Source organism: Orbicella faveolata, unplaced genomic scaffold, assembly GCF_042242905.1.
Source record: "Orbicella faveolata isolate gen_17 unplaced genomic scaffold, um_ofav_v1 contig_3, whole genome shotgun sequence".
Classification (NCBI taxonomy): domain Eukaryota; kingdom Metazoa; phylum Cnidaria; class Anthozoa; order Scleractinia; family Merulinidae; genus Orbicella; species Orbicella faveolata.
In genome coordinates, this window is record NW_028301558.1 from 14,672,766 (window position 1) to 14,692,848 (window position 20,083).

Here is a 20,083-nt window from a genome sequence, read left to right on the forward strand (position 1 = left end):
GAGTCTTTAAGCCTGCCTTTCTGATTGGTTACGCGATTGGATATCTGACTTCCGTTGCAATTTCAAAAAAAGAACGCCTGATTCGATCCCCCGGACATCCGTTCCTGCAGGCGAGAACAATTATACCGGTAGAACCTCGTTTTCTCGAACTCCACCATATCTCGAACTCAAATTAAATTCTTGCTTGCGCTTTGTCTGAGCGTATAGGTCTCCAAGTATTCTCTCGATTTACATGTCGTACTTAGGACAGGTGATAGATTGACAAGAATCTTTATTATGTCGAAAACGAGTTTTTACACTTCAGTTGCCAAACGCCTTCCTTTCACTGGCTGAAGGTTGATTAACACCAAGCAATACTTAGCCAGGAACATTTTGTCTAAAGATTAATTGCAATAAACATGATAAACACCGTTCAGCTCTTCTGGAAAGTCGTTAATGTGCGCGCATTAACAATTAATATTTTTAATTTGGCGAGTCCTCCTTGTTTTTGCTTTGTGCCTCCAGGAAAATAGATTTAGTCTTTTTTTCTTTTATCAGTATAATTAAGATTAATTAAGGCACATTCAGAGTTTTTCATTCTAAACACGATCACAAAGACGTGATGACTCCGGATAAAGAAATAATCGGCGTTCCTTGCCGAATAATGATCTAGCGACAGCCGAGTTCGATTTATTTCCAAGGGCTCCGACTTATCCCCTGAAGAAAATGACTTTTATTTTTTTAAAATTTTGACGACTTCTGAATTTATCGTCATTGAGGTCACGAAGATAAGAGTCATGTCTTTATCTAAAGACTAAAATTGATTACATTGCTTTTATTGGTTCTCTTTTTAACAACCATTAAGTAGCTACTCTTTGTTTTGACCGTTTCCCACAAAGGTATAAGGTAAGACGCCAGAGATCTTTACCACGCCCTTTTAAGATTCATATTTCCTTTCTTTTTACAAGGGAATGCAAAAATTTAAATTCGTATTTTCAGTAAATGCGTCCGAGAACTTAAACGTTTGTCTTAATTTAGATGTATATTGGATCATTTATTTATTTATTTTCATAACCCACGTTCATCGAAAAGCCTTCAAATAACTGTACTACTTTTGTACAAATCATAGAATAAAAACATGGAAGTATCGCGTCAAAGAAAAATTAGACGAAATCTACTTTCGGACCGAATTATTTAAGTTGTGTTTGACAGTGACAACATTGATCACACACTGAAGCTCAGTGTAATATAAAAACTATAACTCGCAATAAAATAGTCACAATTCTCACGATTGGCCTTGTTTTGTTTTGTTCAGGAGCACCCAACGACCGTTTTCTCTCCAATGCTTTAAAACGCTGTTTTAGGCTATCTGGAGTACTTTTAAAGCTCTGTAGGTTAATTTTAGGTTGCGCTAAAAAAAATTTATCTGTTCGGTTATTCCAGGGGAACTTGGGTGTTCTCGAATTTATTAGGGCTTTTTAGCACATTTCCCGAAAACCTTAGGCCTTATCGCCTTTCCGAAAATGATAACTGACCTTTTTTCGGTACCCAAAACCCCATTTTTAACAATCCGAAAACAACAGACATTGAATTTCTCATATCACGAAAGTTCGAGGTGACAATTCTCTTAAGAAAATCAGAGGGGATTAAAGGCCTTCCGAACAGATAATTTAGCGAAACGATCCGTTGGGTGCCCCTGTTTTGTTCTTGTTTTTCTTCTTCTTCTTCTTTTATACCGATTTATCGTTACGCATGTAATCGAAACGGAAGAACATCTTTTTCATGTCTGTAGGTTTCAACAGCTGCTTCGTCAAGATCAACTTTCAGACAACGTCTGCGCCGAAACAGTTTCACCATTAAGTGAATATTTAATTCGGCGAAAAACGCACGCCAGTCAGTCTTGGATCGAAACTTCAATAAAGAAATATTTTAAAGGCTATACAGCGATACATTTCGAGCACGAAGGCAAGTTTCAACGTTCGGTGGTAGTTCTGTACAGTGCGGATATGCTGAATTTAGTTATTTGTAGGTGTTTATAATAAAAACTACGAGAATTAAGATAAAAAATGGAATAGACAATTAATAAAGCTCGCAAATAGAGCCGGAAATAGAGCTCTCTAACTTACAGCTTTCAATATGTACACCTGACAAACACTATGTTTTTTTGCTTTTTTTTCTTTTTAAAAAATCTGACGCTTAAGCAATCATTGAAGATTACTCTTTTTTGGCGTCGTTAGATATTTTAATCCCTCTTTAGTAAAGCTTGACATCGTCAATTTGCAGTAATAATTTTGCTGAGGTCAAGAATAGTCGGAGCAGATAAGCTGAAAAGTCGCTCCTTGAAACGATACAAATTTTCAAGTACCGTTGAGCCTTAGAGCCAGAGATAAGGTGAAAATCGTCATCTTCCACTGAATCTGGCGCATTAAGGCTACCTTCTTTTTCATGATAAAATATAACCCAGTTGGCGTCGTCTCGATACACAGTGGAATCTCGATGTCTCGAACCCTGGTGTTTTCGAACGAACATTCGTTTCCCTCTCCTCAATCGAAAACTGTGATTTTTCAGACCGCTTTTCGTTTTCCTTCAGTTGGAAGTTCGAAAATCGGGATTCCACCGTATTCTCGAAGCCTACAATGGCACTCTTTCCGCTCTCTCGTTCAAGTCAATAATGTTCCCATTTTGTGTCCTTGCTCCAAGCTTTCGACATCCTAGAAGACCTCTAAACTCCTCCCGATATTTCTCGTTGAATATTGTGTAAACAATGGGATCAGCTGCACTATTAGCAAAAATGAAAATATTAGCCAAGATAACCCACGTATTGCACTGCGCACAGTTACTACCGTTGAAGTCGAGCACGAGCCAGACGATGTGATTGGGTAACGCACAAACGGCGAAAACTATGGTAATAACGATGGACATTCTCAAAACCTTTTCCGAATCCCGTACTTGATTACCCCCCTGCCCGTCTGGCGTGTTCGGCTCGTTTTGGCGCAGTTCGCAGCAAATTTTAAGGTAGGAACCAAACACGATCGGTAGAGGTATTACATAGTCTATGAAGAAGATCACAAACGAGTAAAGGCGACTGTAAATTTGTTTAGGTTCGGGCCAATCTTCCTCGCAGCGGCCAGTCGAGGGGTTTACTTTCAGCACCAGAACGTACGGCAGTACCAAGATGAACGAGGCAATCCAGATGACGAGGATGGACTTCTTTGCGGCAGCGAGTCCCATTTGAACCTTAAACGGATGAACTATAGCTCGATACCGGCTGTAGCCGATCGCAGCCAGCGTGAAAATTGACGCGCTAACACACATGGTCTGTAATGGAAACAGTGCCTTGCAAAGGGCGACGAAGTACGGCCACACGCAAGCCTTCTCTTGAACAGGCAAGTCAAACGGTATACATATTAGAGTGAAAGCCAAGTCGGCCACGGCTAAATTCACTAAATAGTAATTCATCACCGTCCGCATACGCAGTCGTCTCCAAACCACCCAGCAGACGAAGCAGTTGCCGCACGTGCTGGTCACAAAAATCACTATGAATATCAAATACTTCAATATTTTAAAAGCCAATTCATTGCTGAGCGAGGGACAAATCCTTACGGAGTGATTGAATTCTGTAGAAATCTCCAATGGGTTCGAATTCACGGTAGCATTCATGCTCGACTTATTCCAATTCCTGATCTGAAGTTCAGAAATGCTGATGTCGACGACTGATTGTCAAAATTCGCTGTAGAATATGTGCATTTTGAGTAAACGTCAGAACGCTTGCAGGCCTGGGGATTACGTATCAGCTGTTTCTAGGCAGGTGACACTTCGCTATCGTTTCCCTTACACACGTTTTCGTTTAGAGAGGTAAAAAAAAGTTATTTTCGAAAACAAAAGAGTTTTTAAGGAAGTCGAGTACGTGATCACCTGTAAAGCACATATCACAAAGGGCCGTGTCCAGTCACTCCGACACAGTCCACATAAAAATTGCATCCCTTAAATCAATCCGGGCTTATTATATTTTCACGAGGGTTTTAATTCGTCAATTTGGCGAGAAATTTTGCCCGCGCAGAGTGAAAGTAAATAGATATCCAATATGTACCATAGATAAATAAGACTTATAAAAGGTTAACTCGCCTGCCAAGAATTTTCTTTTTCGCGCAAAATTCTCGTGCACGTCTCGTTTTGCAAAACCTTTCCGCGAAATTTCAATTTTTGTTAATACGAGCAGCTTGTTTCAACATCCCAACCGCCCACATCTTTGTTTCTTTAGCAGCGCTTATATTTCAAAAATTCAGATCTAGAATATTTGAAACTAATTGAAAGACGTTCTCGACCTCCACGAGCTCTTACACTCAAGTCACTTAATTAAGAAACGACAGCTATCAGAACAACGTAACATCGACAGAGTGTTTTTCGATCATATGTTATTTGTTATTTGCGTTGGCTATCAACGGAGATCGACTGCCTCGAAACTGTCAAATATTATTCCTGCTGTTTAAACATCTTGCTTCTTGTCTTCCTCTGTAATTACGAAAGTCATCGCGAATCAGTGTTTGCAGTGAGAAGCTAAACATGATAGAACTGAAACAGGTTTTGCTTCCACTGCCAATTACCAACAGGAAGTTTTAAAACCCTTTGAATACCAAACTTTCGCCAAAAAATACCGTTTTTAACCATTTAGTCAGGTTTTTTAGCTGCCATGACGCTAAATAAGCCTAAGTTTTGCTAAAAAAGCTTTTTTTACTAAAAGGGGAGATTTTTCGAGGATTAGGTACAAAACTGAGCAAAACTTCAATTCCGGGCATGCGCATAAGCCAAAATTTGGACTTTTTTTGCCATTAACCGTTCTCAATTTTGTTTGTTGCCCCTTTACTTTCTGTTTTTCTCGGCCCTTTTACACTGGCTACCGTTTGCATTGTATGTTCTTTCTGGCTGCCGTGAAAAGTTGGATGTTAATTACGGGCGAAGCCTAGAAATGGACCTTGATCAATCATAGGCGTAGTGGACCATTTTACCACCGTTTTTGCACCAAAACTGATAACGTTGTTTTTCGATTTGCGACGTCGGAATGTCGTCGATATCTAAACCTGACCATTGTGCGGAAAGGCCTAGCTTAGCACTACTATCTGCTTATCAAGAATATCTGATGACATTTAAATTGATGACGTCACAAGTGATACAAAGAGCACGACCATTAATAACGCATATATGCATAGTTGGTATTCAAAGGGTTAACCAAAAATGTATGAAATCCTTCATCGAGCCAAATTTTGCACGTTAGAGACTAAGAATGGTCAATTGGGCCGACCTTGGCGAAAAATAAAGTTTTGGAGAAAAGTTGTGCTTTTCTTTAACATCTCCGTTCCTTACTTGTCAGAAATACACCATGAACATTAGCATGCACTGCTGGCGGGATTCACCCGGGGGGACACCCATATAAAAAGGGGGTGAGTGCTCGTCGAAAAAATGGAAAAGAACCCCTAGCTAAGAGGTACCGAGATCCTGTTGGGTGGGCATGGCTTTATTATTTTTTTTTTCACCCCCAAGAGCTACCAATTCTAAAACAACACATTACATCTAGTCATTTTTTTTTTGCGCAGAAGTTCCCGCTGTGGACCTTTAAAGGCTGAACACCCTACGAGGTTCTAAGATCGCGTTTTTAACCCCTAAAACATACGACGTGCACCCCGTCCTTTTCATACGGTAGTACCCCCCCCCCTCCCCTCGAGGGATTTCGCCCAGCCGTGCATTGTTTGCGTTGGAGTCTCCGAGCCTCTAACGAAAGCGGCAAAAATAGCATCTCCGCCGCCGCCGAAACCTAACCGCCGTGACCGAATGAATGAACATTATTCGCCTGCGAAATCCCGCCGACTACGTCAACTACACCAACAACTTCTGTGCTTTCCTGCCTACAGTATTAGAAGTTTTTGGATGAACGTACAAGTTTCTTAACAGCGCTTGACTACATACATTGCATGTACTCAGATCGCGTAGAATGAAGAGCAAAAGTAGCTGTCAGCCTTCAATGCGCTTCGTGGGGAGTTAAAATGTTTTCCACGACCAATAATGAGCTTCGTTCTCAAGCAATTAGTGAATAAGTTAAAAATATTCGTTTTTCCAAAGGAAATAAGAAAAGTGTCTATTATTTGCTGTATAAATGGATTCCACCCTTAAATAAACACCGAACTTTTCGCACAACACCATCAGACCTTTCAAACCCATTTGACTACTGTCATAATGGAAGAGAACGTTTCCTTATCACTAATAAGGCCAAGTTCAGACGCCGTACTTCGCATGAGCCGAATCGAATGCAAATAAAAAAAATTCCTTTGTTCTCCCACATTAGCATTCGATTCGGCTCATGTGAAGTACGACGTTTGAACCGGGCACCATTAGTTTCTGCTCCAGCATTTTCAATTATTAAATAAAATATATTTAAGGCCTCGGTCTTGCTAGAGCCAATTTTGTTTGTGGAAGTAATAACTCTGTCAACAAGTAGCGTAAAATAAGTGCGACCCCCAGTTTCAAAAACTTGCCAAATTTTCTCGGATTGCCAAAATTTCGCCAATCTTCAAAGAAGCCGAAGTGCTGCCTCGAAGGCTGCCAAATTTTGGCAGAGCAAACAATTTTGTTTTGTCTTTTTTTTTTTTTGAACCATTTAAGTCATATTTTTTAAAACATGTCTGAATAAAATTACGGCGAGAAAATAACTTTAGTCCAGTTTGGCACGTGCGATGGCGGGCCAAATCATTTTCTGACCCGGTCCATCTGACGAGTTTTAGTTATTTCAATGCAAACGAGGAATATGAGCGGCGTTTTTATTCAAATTATTACGACTCGTACCCTGGATCCGGTTACTGGCAGCAATTTGAACAGATGGCTTCAGCGGGACAATCTTCTTCGATCGCACGTGGCGCAAGCAACAACACAAACGCAAGCCCAACCAAAGTGCACGTCCAATTAATGGGCCGAAAATCAAGAGTTGCTGTAGAGCGGAGAGTCAAGAACATGCAGCGTGGAGAAAAATCCGCGAAGAGTTAATTGAGAAGTATAGATCTTATGACGTATATCTCAATCAGGAACGTTTTGGTTTTAAAATGTTGGTTTAATGCGACCACTGCCAAAATTTGGAACTTGCGAAATTTTTGACAATTTTTTTCCTCACCAAAAATTGGAAATATTTGAATTCGCTCTAATGCTACCCGGCCCTAACGTGGTAAAACGGAGCGAATTAAAAATGGACCAGTTCACCCAAACAAAGAAATATATCCGTCTATAAGATATCATATAGAAGAGCAAAAGATACCCGCAACTTTCAAATAAGTTATAACCGTTCTGAAAAAATGAGTTCCATTTTAAGTTTTCCCAAAGAAAGCGCCCTTTTGGTTGAAGATAGAGGCCGTAAGATGCTAAAATTTAAATGGAACTCGAATTCACATTCAGAATGGCCAAAGGGAAAAACGGGATTGTCTTAGCAGAAGTTCAAAAGCCTTTTCTGGCCTCTCACGTCAGAGCAGCACAAGTTTCATGCAACTATTTTTTTTTTCATCGTTAAACTAGGCGACTAATAGCGTGTGTAATATGAGCCAATTTTAACTTTTTTGACACGTGCAAAACCAAACAAAAGAGAGACAATAAATCTTGAGAAAACAAAAGCCAGGCAATAACGATCATTCGAAAAATCCTTTTAATTTTACATTCTAGTGTACAATTCAATTAATACACTTGAAAATACCCGTTTACAATTCTTACAATATGGTCCCGTCCGAAAATGGTCCGAGCACGTGCGGGAACTCTGAGAAACCCGCGTCACGTACTCTGTCAATTGCAGAATTTCATATGAACGGAGTGTCTAATTACCAAATGTTCATAAGGACGTGATTCGAGTACAGGGACCACTGGTTCTTCTACTCCACAAATATTTAAACAACATCAACAGCACAGTAAATAAAAATTCGAATCTGCACGTCTAGTTCCACAAACTACAAACAATTTGACGAAACAATATTGGTCACTTAAAAAGTGGATGGCTGTAACGGTTTTGTCATAGACACTGCTTGAGGGAACATGGCATGGTAGTTGACAAGGGGAATAGCCCTTGCGATGATCTGTTTACCTGAAAAGTTGAAGATAAAAGGTATGTTAGTGTGCATAAAGATAGTTCTATAGGACCCCATTGTCTGATATTTCTCGTACAAAGCCCCAATAACTCGCTGTTACTGGGGACTACTGACTACTACACCAAACATTTGCGCAAAGTAGAAATCAATCGGTGAAACTCACCTGCAAACCATCTCCCATGAAGGGCTTTTGATGCACTGGCAGCAACTTCCGCATTGCTACATTTCACATATACAGCTCCCTGCCGAATCAAAACAGTTCATTTAGCACTACTTATTTTCTATCAACAACAAGAGACCATTTACCCATACCCCCAGGGCCACCAAGGCTCAATTTTCTGCCCCTCTCTGAAGGCTAGGAGCTCCCAATTTAAAAAATACTTGGGAGAATATTGCTGACTTGAATTTAAAGATGCGGCTTGGCTTGGCTGGCTAAGCAGACAAAAAATGCCTTGGGCAAACGGGCTAATTGAACTGCCTTGTTGATAAATATTATTCTATGTTCACCTCTGGGAAAAGAGACAGTGACACAGATATTCCCTATCACTACCTTTAGTTTTCAAATGCCTGGTTTAAAAATGTTATACAGACCTGATTTGACGCCTTGTCCACATGAATGTGATATACATAACCGTATTTGGTGCATTCTTCCAATACATCATCACGAATGTCTGCATCCCAGTCTGGGTCTTTCTCCCTTAAGAGATAACAAAGTTGTGAGTGGTTTAATGTAATGACTGCGTCAGTTACGTCACTCCTGAAGACACAAGAGATACAGCTGCACGAATAGCTCTCCTAATAATCTGCTCCTTATGTACCAATGTACAAGGATACCAATGGGCACAGCCACAAGGAAACGTTGGAAGTGAAGTTCTTTGCGACTTTACCGGGGTTAGATTAAGGGCCAGACACTGGGTTGATTAACCACCTTCATGAACATTTTTCTTAAAGGATGCAACAATCCTGCCAAAAACCTTCATACCACCCTTAACTTCTTTCTTTCAGTCTTGCTGTGTAGGCTTCATGCAGTCATCCAACAATATCACTGCATACTGCTGTAAATATTTGAAGCTTCATTGAACAACCAGTAGCTGTATGTATAGTTTTCTGATGTTTTCATGTATATACTGCACACTATAAGTACTACTACAAGTAACAGTTACAGAATTGCACATCAAGCACTTACTTGGTTGGATCAAACATGTTAAGGAGCATGATGCATTGTGTAGGAAGAGGGATTGAGACTGGTGTAGCCATAGCTTGTTGTACACCAACTGCTGGTGCTGGAACACCAGGCACAGACAGACCTGCAAACAAAGATATGCTGTGTGAGCTGAAGAGTACTTCAAGGACTGTGATGTACTTCGATATATGATATTTGAAAATGTCACAATGTCTCACTGTATGATATTATGATTCTTCATCAACATTCAGAAAATACTGCCTTCCATGAATCCTTAACCAAGTCCAAGCCCTTTTATGGTCATATAAAACAAAGTGACCAGAAAGTTCCAGCCTTATTTTGTATAGAGGAATTGCGTCGATCTATTTAGCATGTAAAGGGGTTACTTGACTGGTAGTGATATGCGATACTCACCCAGTTGAAATCTGAACAAATACACGAACATCTTGTGTGCTCTTTGCTCTACAAAGAAGCTAGCTAACTTTCTGGATATATGTTTATGCTTCATCAGTATAAAATGCAGACTAGGGGTAAAATGTGGGTGTTACATAGTGATGCAGTCGATGATTGAAGAATCCCAGGTTTGTTTTGTTATATCTATTCGTATAAATTGTATCTTCCATCCAAAATTACGGTTGATTTTCCTTTGAGGATAAAAGGTTGACAGACGAAAAGGTGATTATCTGGTCACCAACACTAGATTTTTGGTTGTATTGGCAACCGGTGAGTCACAAGTTTGAGCCCTGTATGGTAACACAAGGTCTGTAGTATGCATTCTACCCCTGGTTTTCACTGTCTGTTTTACACTGACCGATTCACACTGGCAACACACACCTGCTGAATGGCCTTGAGATAATTTGGCCATAAGGGCAGCTCGAGCTGTTGAGTTTAATTCCACACCACCTTTTTCATACTCTTCATCATCCAGGAATGAATAAGATGAGGAGTCTCCTCGCTCAGTTACAGGGCCAACCTTCATGGGCCGGCCTGCAAGTTCAAATCCGTTCATCTGATCCATAGCTTGCCTGGCAGCATCAGCATCTTTGAACTGGAGAAAACCGTAGCCTTTTGACCTTCCCGTTTCTGAATCATAAATCATCTGTACACTTTCAACTGTTCCAAAGGGTTCAAAGATTGCTTTGATCATTTGTTCGTTAATGTTAAAATGCAGGGATCCAACATATAGTCTTGTGGGGCCAGGTGGAGCCTTAAGTTTTTCTGCTTCTGCTGCTGCACGGTTCTTTTCTGCTTGCGTAGGCATCACCATGATTGGAGCACCCAACAGTTTCTGACCAGACAGGTTAATGGCCTACAAGTGCAATTAAACAGACAACATAAAGTCATAATTGCAGAGTTAAAATACATCAAAGCACCGTCACAATTACAATGGACCATGTATCTAGGACACTTTTCCGACTGTTCTGGACAATACCTCTTTTCAACTAAGACTTCAAGTGAGATGCCAGCACATTGCTAAGACAATCTCAATTGACTGATTGACTGACATCTCATAAAGGGGGGATAAAAACAATCCTCACCACATAAAAAGGCAAGTTACAATGGCCCCAATGAGCCATCTGGCTACTCCTAACTCTAAAATAGAACAGAGAAAGGATAGCAGACACTCCATAGCCAAATTGTGGTCTACTTTAGTGTCCAACCATTCAAAACCTGTTACCATAAGAGTACAACTAGCTTTTTGGGATATTAAATGCTTCAGAAAATCTCACCAAAGGCACAGCTGATCGATCTGTAAACTCAACATAAGCAATCCCTTTGGAACGTCTCGAGTTGCGATCAGATATAATTCGCACATCAGCAACCTGAAAGTAACATTGTTCCAAAGACTCAGTCGCAGAAACATAAAACAAGGGAGTGCAGTAAGACAAGTGAAGGCTTGAAAATAATGACTAAATGACTTACCTGGCCAACTTTTGAAAAAAACTCTTCTAAGTCTCTGGGTCTAATGTTCCTTGCAAGCTGCATGCAGAAAGCTGTCCTTGCATCCCTTTCTTCTGGTGTTATATCCTCTGCCGGTTTTAGCTCTCTTCTGTGGGAAAAATTCAGTTTAACTGTCAGCACTAGCGTCCCTAGAGAGGGAACGGTAAGGTTCTCAAACTCACGAGTTACATGTACCTTTCCAAACGTTGCTCAAATGGACTTCTATTGCCATCACTTCCTTCCAACTCTTCCTTCTTGAGACGATTTGATGGACTTGGACTGCGACTTGCACTTTTTTGTCTCTCACGTCTAGATCTGTGGTCATTGCTGCAAGAAAACGTATATTTACATGTCTATTTCAGAGCCAAAGGCAAACAGGAACTTTTATTCAAGAATGGTCAAAAGCGAAAAACCTGGTGACCTTGCTTACCTAACCTGACAAATTATTCTAAAATAACTAACCATTTGCCAAGGCCCTTATTTATTGAACAACTGCATTTCCCATTGGTACCTCACCTTAAAACTCATATGGAACTCTGTATTTAGGGGTTACAGAAGAAACTAACATAGACTGGGATAAGGTTAACCAAAATATAAGCCTGCTTTTGGGGTTTAATAGGTTCCTTTTTCAACAGAGTAAAATAACTTCAAAACCAACCTTTTACGTCTTCTGGAGTCTGGGGGGCTTCTTGAACGGCTTCTACTGCCACTAGCACTACGACCTCTACGCCTTCTGAAAAACAGAAATGTGAGTATATTAGGACAATAATTTGTTTTTCATCGTGTTGCTGAACAGATGACAAAACAAGTATTTGCACTTCAAGTGAAATTCATGACATCCACATCACAAACAGTAGAGGTGTACATTATAGAGAACATTAGTGTGACTCAAGTGAAAGCTATGGCATAAATTTTCATTCAAGATGAGGCAAAAAACCCTATCTAAAAGCAAAAAAATATTCAAAATTTCCCATACATGCTTTGCTGCACGACCACATGTTCAAATTAATTATGCACACTAAAGTGAAAGCTAGAATTTTGCCGACAACTTTTGCCGTCATTTTATCAGCCATGGCTTTACCAATTTGATTTGTGTTTCTCTTTTCCATTTAAGTCCCAAAGGAGTTATTTTTCCATTTTAGGAATGAAAACAAGACCTTGGAAATTTGTAGAGTTAACCTGCAACGTGCCATGATTACTGCACTTTTCGAGCGCACAATTTTAAGATGAAAAACCGTCTTTCTAGGACCCCTAAAGTCCTCTAAAAACATGCTCAGTAAGGCGATTTTGATTGGTTTATTTGTCCTTAACAACAATAGGAGAACCTAAAGATCTTCAGGGAGGGTAGGAGAGGCAATTGTCCCCACGTGCTTTTTTCACGGCCGGTTACGGCCGGCACAGGCGTCAATGGGTTAACATACATTATCATACACACACACAAAAACATTAATATGGTATTTAAACATTTAATATAATTTTTGTTTGGAGAAATAATTGAATCTGAAAAACTAATCTCCCACCTCTCACGACCTCCTGAGCGGCTCCGTCGTCTTCTATTTCTGAAACAAGTTTAAAAGGTGTATTTTAGATTAACTTAATACAACTTTTTTTCTGTTTTTTCCTTTTTCCTTCAAAGGAGCACACAGTCAGTACCTACCTTTCACGGCTATTGCTACGGCTACGACTACGACGTCGACGACTCCTGCAAAAAATAATCCAGAACCAGTGTTGGTTTTTATGATGAAAACAGCTTTTATGCCACACATACATTCACTTCACTAGAGAGAAATTAAGTCATGTTCTGCCACCAAATGCCCTTAGCCTAAAAGGACATTTGAACACTGAAAAACCTGCAGATGATCAGCTTTAGATTAATTCAAAATAATAGAGCATATGCAAGTTTCTTACCTGTCTGGGCTTCTACTGCGACTGCGATTTCGTTGACTTCTGTCGAAAAAAAGACCAACAGAACTGTCAGAGATAAAGTTTTCTGATTAATATTACATTTAACACCCACAGCCTTTTAAGGCCATCCATGAACCAGACCCTTTAGTGGATATTTTAATAAAAGTACTTTGAGAGGTTTTAGTGATCTTTGGCAACTTGGTTGTGGTTATGTAGGGCATTGAAGATGCTTAGTAACACTCTCTCCAGTTCTGGCAGCCATGATTCCGCAGTGTAAACACTGACGTTGTAGAGAAATACAATACCTTCATTTGCCTTAGTGGATCATGTTCAGATGCAAATAACTGTTCAAAATGAGAAAACACATGTTATGGCACATCTGTAGCTAGAAAGCAAGTTTTACCTAGGTAGAAATTAATAAGAAGCAGAAAACATGGCACACTGAAGCCAAGTGATGAACAGCTCTACACTTTTGTGAAGTGTATAGAGCATAATTTTATACAGTTGAACACTGCCCAAAGGAGACGATCAAGAGTGTGGTTATTGTAATTCAATGAAAGAAATAAGTAGTGCAAGTCAAACTACAGTGCACAACAACCTGTTGAGGACTTCCTACATGTCTATTTACTGGCTGTACCCTTTTATGATGCAGGATTATTTTCATAATAAAGAGCAATGACACCATTCAGCTTGGTAAGACTGAACATGTATTGTACTAATATAGAGAAAATGTCCCAGCAAGGAACATCAGATGATGAATGTTTTTAAAACCATTCCCTTCAAAGGCAATAAATACATTTGCCTAATTACAACTTCATGCTGAAACTGGAATAAGTAAACCCAGTCCCTCCCCTAGTCAGTGCCTTTACTTCAACCTGTTAACATCAAAAACCAGACATCTTGCAGTCCAGTGATCATCCGCTGTTATAATGCCTTGGAAAACCTAAAATTTCTACCTAGGGCGAAAACAGAAATATTCGCTCAGATTTCACATGGGTTGTCAGGAGGTACACTGTAAAAGTGAAGATGTTTTTCTTTTTTGCTTTTACTTTTACGCTGCCTAGCTCATCCCCACTGAGGCCAATTGTGCATTGGATTTTCCTTCATTTTGTAATCTTAGTTTTAAAAGAGTTTCCCTTAACTTGAGTTGGGATTAAACTGGCCAAAGACAAAGCCACATTGAACTGATATTGATTTTGTCTAAATAACATTTTAGTTATTTATCTGTTTTGCCAAGAGGAAATAATGCCAAAGTTTCAGTTACCTAGACAAAGACACACCCTTTACAGGTAAAACCTACACAATGCATGTTTTCACCATCTTACCGTTTTCTCCTTTCTTCCCCATCACTGCTTTGCCTTTTTGATTCACTCTTACTACCATTTGCTTGGGCAGGTGGAGTCTGTAACAAAGTAAACAGTTTAATTAACCAACTGTAAAACTACAGCCTTTGGATCAGCCCAGCCTTGCACCCAATACTAACCATCAAGAGCAAACTTCTTTCCATCCTTTGCCTACCCATTGAGCGAAAGAGAATCAGTTTACACAGGAGTCGATCTTGAGAAATTTTTGTTTTCCTAATCTATTAAAATTTGTAAAAAATGCATGGGAATCTGGAAAATCTTGAAAAGATGAGTGTAAAACAAGCATGTTGCACTCATTTCATGACATTTGAAATGTAAGCTTTTACAGTCCTACTATTGATGGCACTTTTGTACAACTATGGTATTTGGAAACAAAAATTCCTGGTTAACCCCTCTTTCAAATTTGTAAATAAGTTAAATCGTAAAAATTGGCCAATGTTGGGGTCTACTGGTACCTGAAGTATTTAATTTTACATTTAGTGGGGTGCTGAAGTCAAAATAGGGACAGCATAATATTATTTACTCAACATGTCTTTAAATTCACTTTTAGATACTTGTACCACCAAAAGTGAATCAATAATGGCATGGCCGCAGTGACTGATAATGCTGGACAAAACTGAGCACCATCATACCCACCTCTACAGGTCATCGCAAAAGCTAGAGAAGGCACTCAGTCTAATTAGAGAAATGCACAGAAGTATAATTTGATTTTGAAACAACTTTGTGCTGAAGAAGCAAAAGTATCTTGATGGTCTGACAGTCTGTAGCAAGTTACATAGCAAAGTTTTGATTGAAAAATATTTCTTCAGAATTTTGCATGTGTGAAGTTTGGAAAGCGAGTTGATTCTCAAAGTGAAATAACTCAGGTTGAGAAAAATCATCAACACATTGCACATCATCAGAATAACAGAACTACCATGAACAAAAATTTCAAAAACAATAATTATTAAAATAAATACTTTAAATAGGATCTTTGTTTTTTCCCCCATAAGAAGTTAAATTCAGTATTATCGGATCATAAAAAATAAAGGTCATTTCTGTCGAGGTGGTTGACTACCTCAATAAGGCTGGTTGTGCTGTAATTTCAAGTCTACAAAACAGAAAATAAGATACTGGGGTCAGATACCTGGATAAGAAGAAAAGACACTTAAAGATATATTGACCACTCCAATCAAGGACCAGAGAGGATTTTAGCAACCAAGAAGTGACATCCTCACTTGAACTATGATAAAATCTTTTCCTGAAGGTTTCTCACCCAAAGACTCTCATTTGGGAGATAACGTTACCGACTCCTTTTCGAGTGGTTAAAATCTTTCAGCTACCTCAAAATGTCATCACCATGTTCTTTAAAATCAAAGCCCAGTTTTTACTTATAAACTTTTACCATTTGTTGTTAAGTGAAAATTAGATGTAAAAGGTTGTGAACAAAGCTAACATAGCCCATCAGACACAGTACGTAACAGTACTCATGTTCCACTCTTCATAAACACAGTTGTAGTTATTCTTCAACTCACCTCCTTTCTATATGGAGCTTCCAGCATTGCTTCCACATCAAAGTCATCTGCCATGGTAAGTGCCTCTAAAAAAAAAAAAGCTCCCGTTAGAAAAATGCAATTACCTTAAGATAACAATGCATCTTAAATGAACAATGCCTTCTCGAGGCGTGTCCTCATGCACCAGTACAAGTGGTTCTTGTGTAATGGTGCACAAGGACAGAACCCACTGTTGGCTCTATGCTCCCAATCATACCAAGACAGTAACATTTCCTATTTTAAAAGACCTAGCTACAGTTGTTCAAAGAATGGATAACGCTTTCCACCAGATAACACACCATCTGGTAGATAGTGAAGTTTGTTGTCAGCACTTCTCCATTGGATAGAGATTTGTCTAGTGGATATGGATAGCATTATCTACCCTTTGAATAACTGGGCCCAGTTAGGTGAGAAAAACACTTTTTTCCCTATAGTACATAGAGTTTCCATTACCTGATATCTAGTGTTTCCAGATTATTTATCAAGCTGACTCGATTAATAGGTAAGGCAGCTTTACTTTAAACTGCATCGACGCTTTGTATATGTAATAGGACTAAATGCTGTCCAATTTGGAAATAATTGGATGAAAAAAATTCCGAGGACAGCCAAAATTGGATGAGGCTGCAGAGGAATTTTTTGAATCCAATTACTTCCAAATTGGACAAACATGTAGTCCTGTTACTTATTAATTATACAGCTCGTGAGGTAATATAGCTTTGCAAGGAAAACTACAGTAACTATCTCTGAAGAAAAACAGACTGGGCCCTCGATCTTCCGAAACTTGGGAAAGCTTCTAAAACAACTGGTGATCTTCGGAGATCGCTGGAGATTGTCACAAGTCTTTGGAAATCCTGCGAAGTGTTTGGGTGATCTTCGGAAATCTTCAGCTGATCTTCGGAAATCTTCGGAACTGTTCGGGCAATCTTTGGAAGTACTCAAGTGATCTTTGGAAATCTTTGGAGATGTTTGGATGATATTTGGAAATCTTTGGAAGTGTTTGGGTGATGTTTGGAAGTCTTTGGAATCATTCGGGTGATCTTCGGAAATCTTCTGAAGTGTTTGGGGGATCTTTAGAAATCTTCGGGAGTATTTGGGTGATCTTCAGAAATCTTTGGAAGGTTTCGTGTGGCCTTGGATAATCTTCAGAAGGTTAAGAGCTTAATTTCATTGGCTGAGACAAACTGTCCTATTTTTTCCCAAATTGGACAGTTTTCAGAAACTAAAGGATAATAGCTGTGCCGACAATACTGGATTAACTGACTGCTGTATAATTGACCTTCTAATTTGGGTCCAGGGACCAGTTGCTCAAAGAGTGGATGACAATATCCACCAGGGGCTGGTTGTTCAAAGAGCAGATACATGTAGCTCTATCTCACGGATAAATGGCTCGCTGGTGGATAAGCATTCACAAAAAAACTATGCCATTCATTGGATGGTGATATATCCCATGGATAGGGGCTTGTTGTTTGAAGGGTGATAAGAATTGGCAAAACAAACCATGCTATCCATTAGATATACTAGTTACATAAAGCTTTCAAGTGGTATACCATGGAATACACCACTAGTCACTTGCATTTTCTCAGCATACACACCAGCCTTTAGGCATGTATATATGAAAAAATACAAGTGACAAGTGAGATAGTCCATGGTCTACCATTAGAGAGCATGGCATGACCATGTTATACCATGCCATAGAAAGTAGTGACCAACATAATCAATGGGACATGTGTGGTGTACGATGGGAAGGTTGGATGTAATACCGTTGAATATACAACAGCTTTCCTGTATTCTGACTGACTCTATTTCCTATGGCATCAGGGCTCAAAAAATATTTGAATTCCACCTTGAACGTTCCCAACAAGTATAAGGGAAGCAGAGCGATAGAGGCAGTTACCATCACCAGATGTTTTTATGGCGTCAAATTCAACTTTCCCTGGAATTTTCGAACGTGATAAGAATGTCATCAGGAATCAAATTTTGTCCCACGGCATCTTTTGCCAGTGCCTCCCAGTTGAAGAAACAAAGTTTGTGAAGTTGTTGTTGTTTGTTCGTGTACTTACTTCCTAGTTCCTGTATTACACGCTGGGTATCTTTGTTATTATACAGCCTTGAATCAATATGTTCAATTCGTCGAAGATCGTGTTCAACTCTTTGGATGTTCACCTGCATCTTGTCTAGCTCCAAGAAATCATTGTGAAGAGAAGTGCAAGAAATTTATAACTGGCAGAATCAACAACAAGTGGCCTTCCCACTTCAGTTTTGACACAGGCACAGTGTCGAATTTGAAAATTTTTTCATTTGGGTGAATGCAAAATAGTTTCAGTTGAGGGAAAACATCTTCGTTTGAAAGAAGCACTATTTTAAGTCATCTTCCAGGAACTCTGAAAGTATTTTGATGACTTACTTATCCATTTCTTTTTAATAATATAATACTTTTCATTTCGCTCAGCAGCACCCAAGTATGTTATCACTAGCAAACTTGCATGTTTCGCCAAAAACAGAGATCTGGATTTTAGTACCAAAAATGCTGACTTCGTTTTCGCGGTAGAAATATGCTGCTTCTTTTCGCATACAATTTCTACAGCTTTAATATATCATTGCTGAGTTACGTTTTGTACAGAGAACCTGGAAAATGCTCGCAGAAAATTGCTAAAATTTCAAGAAATAAACACAGCATTTTTGTGCCCAGCGTGGCTATTTTTAATCCCGGAAAGAAATTTGATCAGGACAGATTTTGATCATGTGCTAGGCCACCACTTCTGAGCCGTGAGCGTGCATCACACAATCAACAAAACAACGCTATAAATTGTAATTTTTATCAAGCTTCATCTTAACACTTAATTACCCTTGAGCCTAAAATTTACCTTCTCGTCTCAAAATCATTATCAAAAATTTAGTTGGTGAACAGCTTGCCTGGGTCCTTGCCCGTGGGGCAAGTAAGGAGAGAAAGTTTCTTGGCCGAAGGGAAAATCTACTTGTCCCAGATCACTGGATGGGTTTTTTTTTTTTTTGAACCCTGGGCATGGTTAGGTATAAAGTGATATATCCTGTGGATAACGTCAACCATCCTTTGAACAACCAGGGCCTCATAAATTGCTATCCAGAGGATAACTGTTGACAAAACAAACTGCACTATCTACTGGATAGTGATTTATCTGGCGGATGCTGCTGTCAATCCTTAAAAACAGACAGGGCCAGCTGTTCAAAGAACTACCCTTTTTAGCAAAATACCAAAACCTTGATGCTGATTTTGCCTTTCTTTTGAAACTCTCCTTTTGACTGAGGCTAACCTCATAATGTCGCTTTGAGTGGACACTGTCAAAGTCATTTTCAAAATTTACAGATATAAGACATTGGTCAACCATAAATTCAGATTGGTAATGATTGCCTTTTGAAACAATTCTCGCAGTTCTTACTGGCGCAAGCATTATAACTTTCCCTGAAAAAGGTTACCAAAGGTGGAACTGAAAAATTCAATGTAAGTTTCTAAGATATCGCGTTTTAAATCTGTTACACCAGTCTGCAACGCGAGAAATCAAACTTGAAAAGTCAACTTTAATACATTCACATGTGCGGAGTGTTACGAAAAAGATTGTACAGGCGCCAGCTTCATAATTCACCTTGCGTTCTGTTCAACAAGCAAGCACCTGTTACAACGCACTCTAAATTAAACGCAGAATTATTAACGAATGTGAATCTGTCGCAAGATAAGAGAATGAAATTGGGAAATTCCATTCGTTTTAAATGAATCTATCGCTTTCAAAAGTAGCCATCATTTTAGCTTAACTTGTATGATCTAGCTAATTTAATCTTACATAACCTTTACAGTATTTCATTGCGCCGCCTTATACGAGCCACACTAATATTAAAGGTGCTACAGGATAGTTTCGTATTATAATTTCAGAATGACTCACCAAGTTTACGTGTTGAATGACGAAAAATACAGCAAAAATTTTCTCAAGTTCGGTCTTCAGCCTCTCTTCTTCCAAGATGGCGAGAACACGAGACACGAGCACGTTTGTGGGGGGACCCAACGAGAAAATCACGGCGTTTTAGTCCTTATTTAGA

At 39.2% G+C, this 20,083-nt stretch overlaps 2 protein-coding genes across 2 annotated transcripts; both read right to left on the minus strand.

Moving 5' to 3' along the window:
• Positions 1-459: 459 nt before the first annotated feature.
• LOC110048098 (orexin receptor type 2-like) lies at positions 460-4,124 on the minus strand. The gene has a single exon (XM_089298615.1). It carries the CDS (start codon positions 3,637-3,639, stop codon positions 2,611-2,613), a length of 1,029 nt encoding a protein of 342 aa, XP_089154741.1. The 5' UTR covers positions 3,640-4,124; the 3' UTR covers positions 460-2,610.
• A 3,514-nt stretch (positions 4,125-7,638) lies between these two features.
• LOC110048079 (RNA-binding protein 39-like) lies at positions 7,639-20,055 on the minus strand. Its single transcript, XM_020753849.2, has 15 exons — positions 19,930-20,055; positions 15,998-16,062; positions 14,445-14,521; positions 13,123-13,161; positions 12,872-12,916; positions 12,735-12,773; positions 11,873-11,947; positions 11,410-11,541; positions 11,197-11,323; positions 11,004-11,096; positions 10,108-10,582; positions 9,277-9,397; positions 8,682-8,787; positions 8,254-8,332; positions 7,639-8,086 (listed from the first exon to the last, which is right to left on the minus strand). The coding sequence occupies exons 2-15, from the start codon at positions 16,049-16,051 to the stop codon at positions 7,986-7,988; spliced, it is 1,563 nt and encodes a 520-aa protein (XP_020609508.2). The 5' UTR covers positions 16,052-16,062; positions 19,930-20,055; the 3' UTR covers positions 7,639-7,985.
• Between the last annotated feature and the right edge of the window lie 28 nt (positions 20,056-20,083).

Coding starts and splice junctions, on each gene's coding strand:
- LOC110048098 (XM_089298615.1), bottom strand. CDS start 3,639: ATGAATGCTACCGTGAATTCGAACCCATTGGAGATTTCTACAGAATTC.
- LOC110048079 (XM_020753849.2), bottom strand. CDS start 16,051: ATGGCAGATGACTTTGATGTGGAAGCAATGCTGGAAGCTCCATATAGA. Junction 13,162..14,444: donor GGGGAAGAAAGGAGAAAACG/GTAAGATGGTGA, acceptor TTTTTTCGACAG/AAGTCAACGAAATCGCAGTC. Junction 11,542..11,872: donor GACTCCAGAAGACGTAAAAG/GTTGGTTTTGAA, acceptor GTTTTCTTGCAG/CAATGACCACAGATCTAGAC.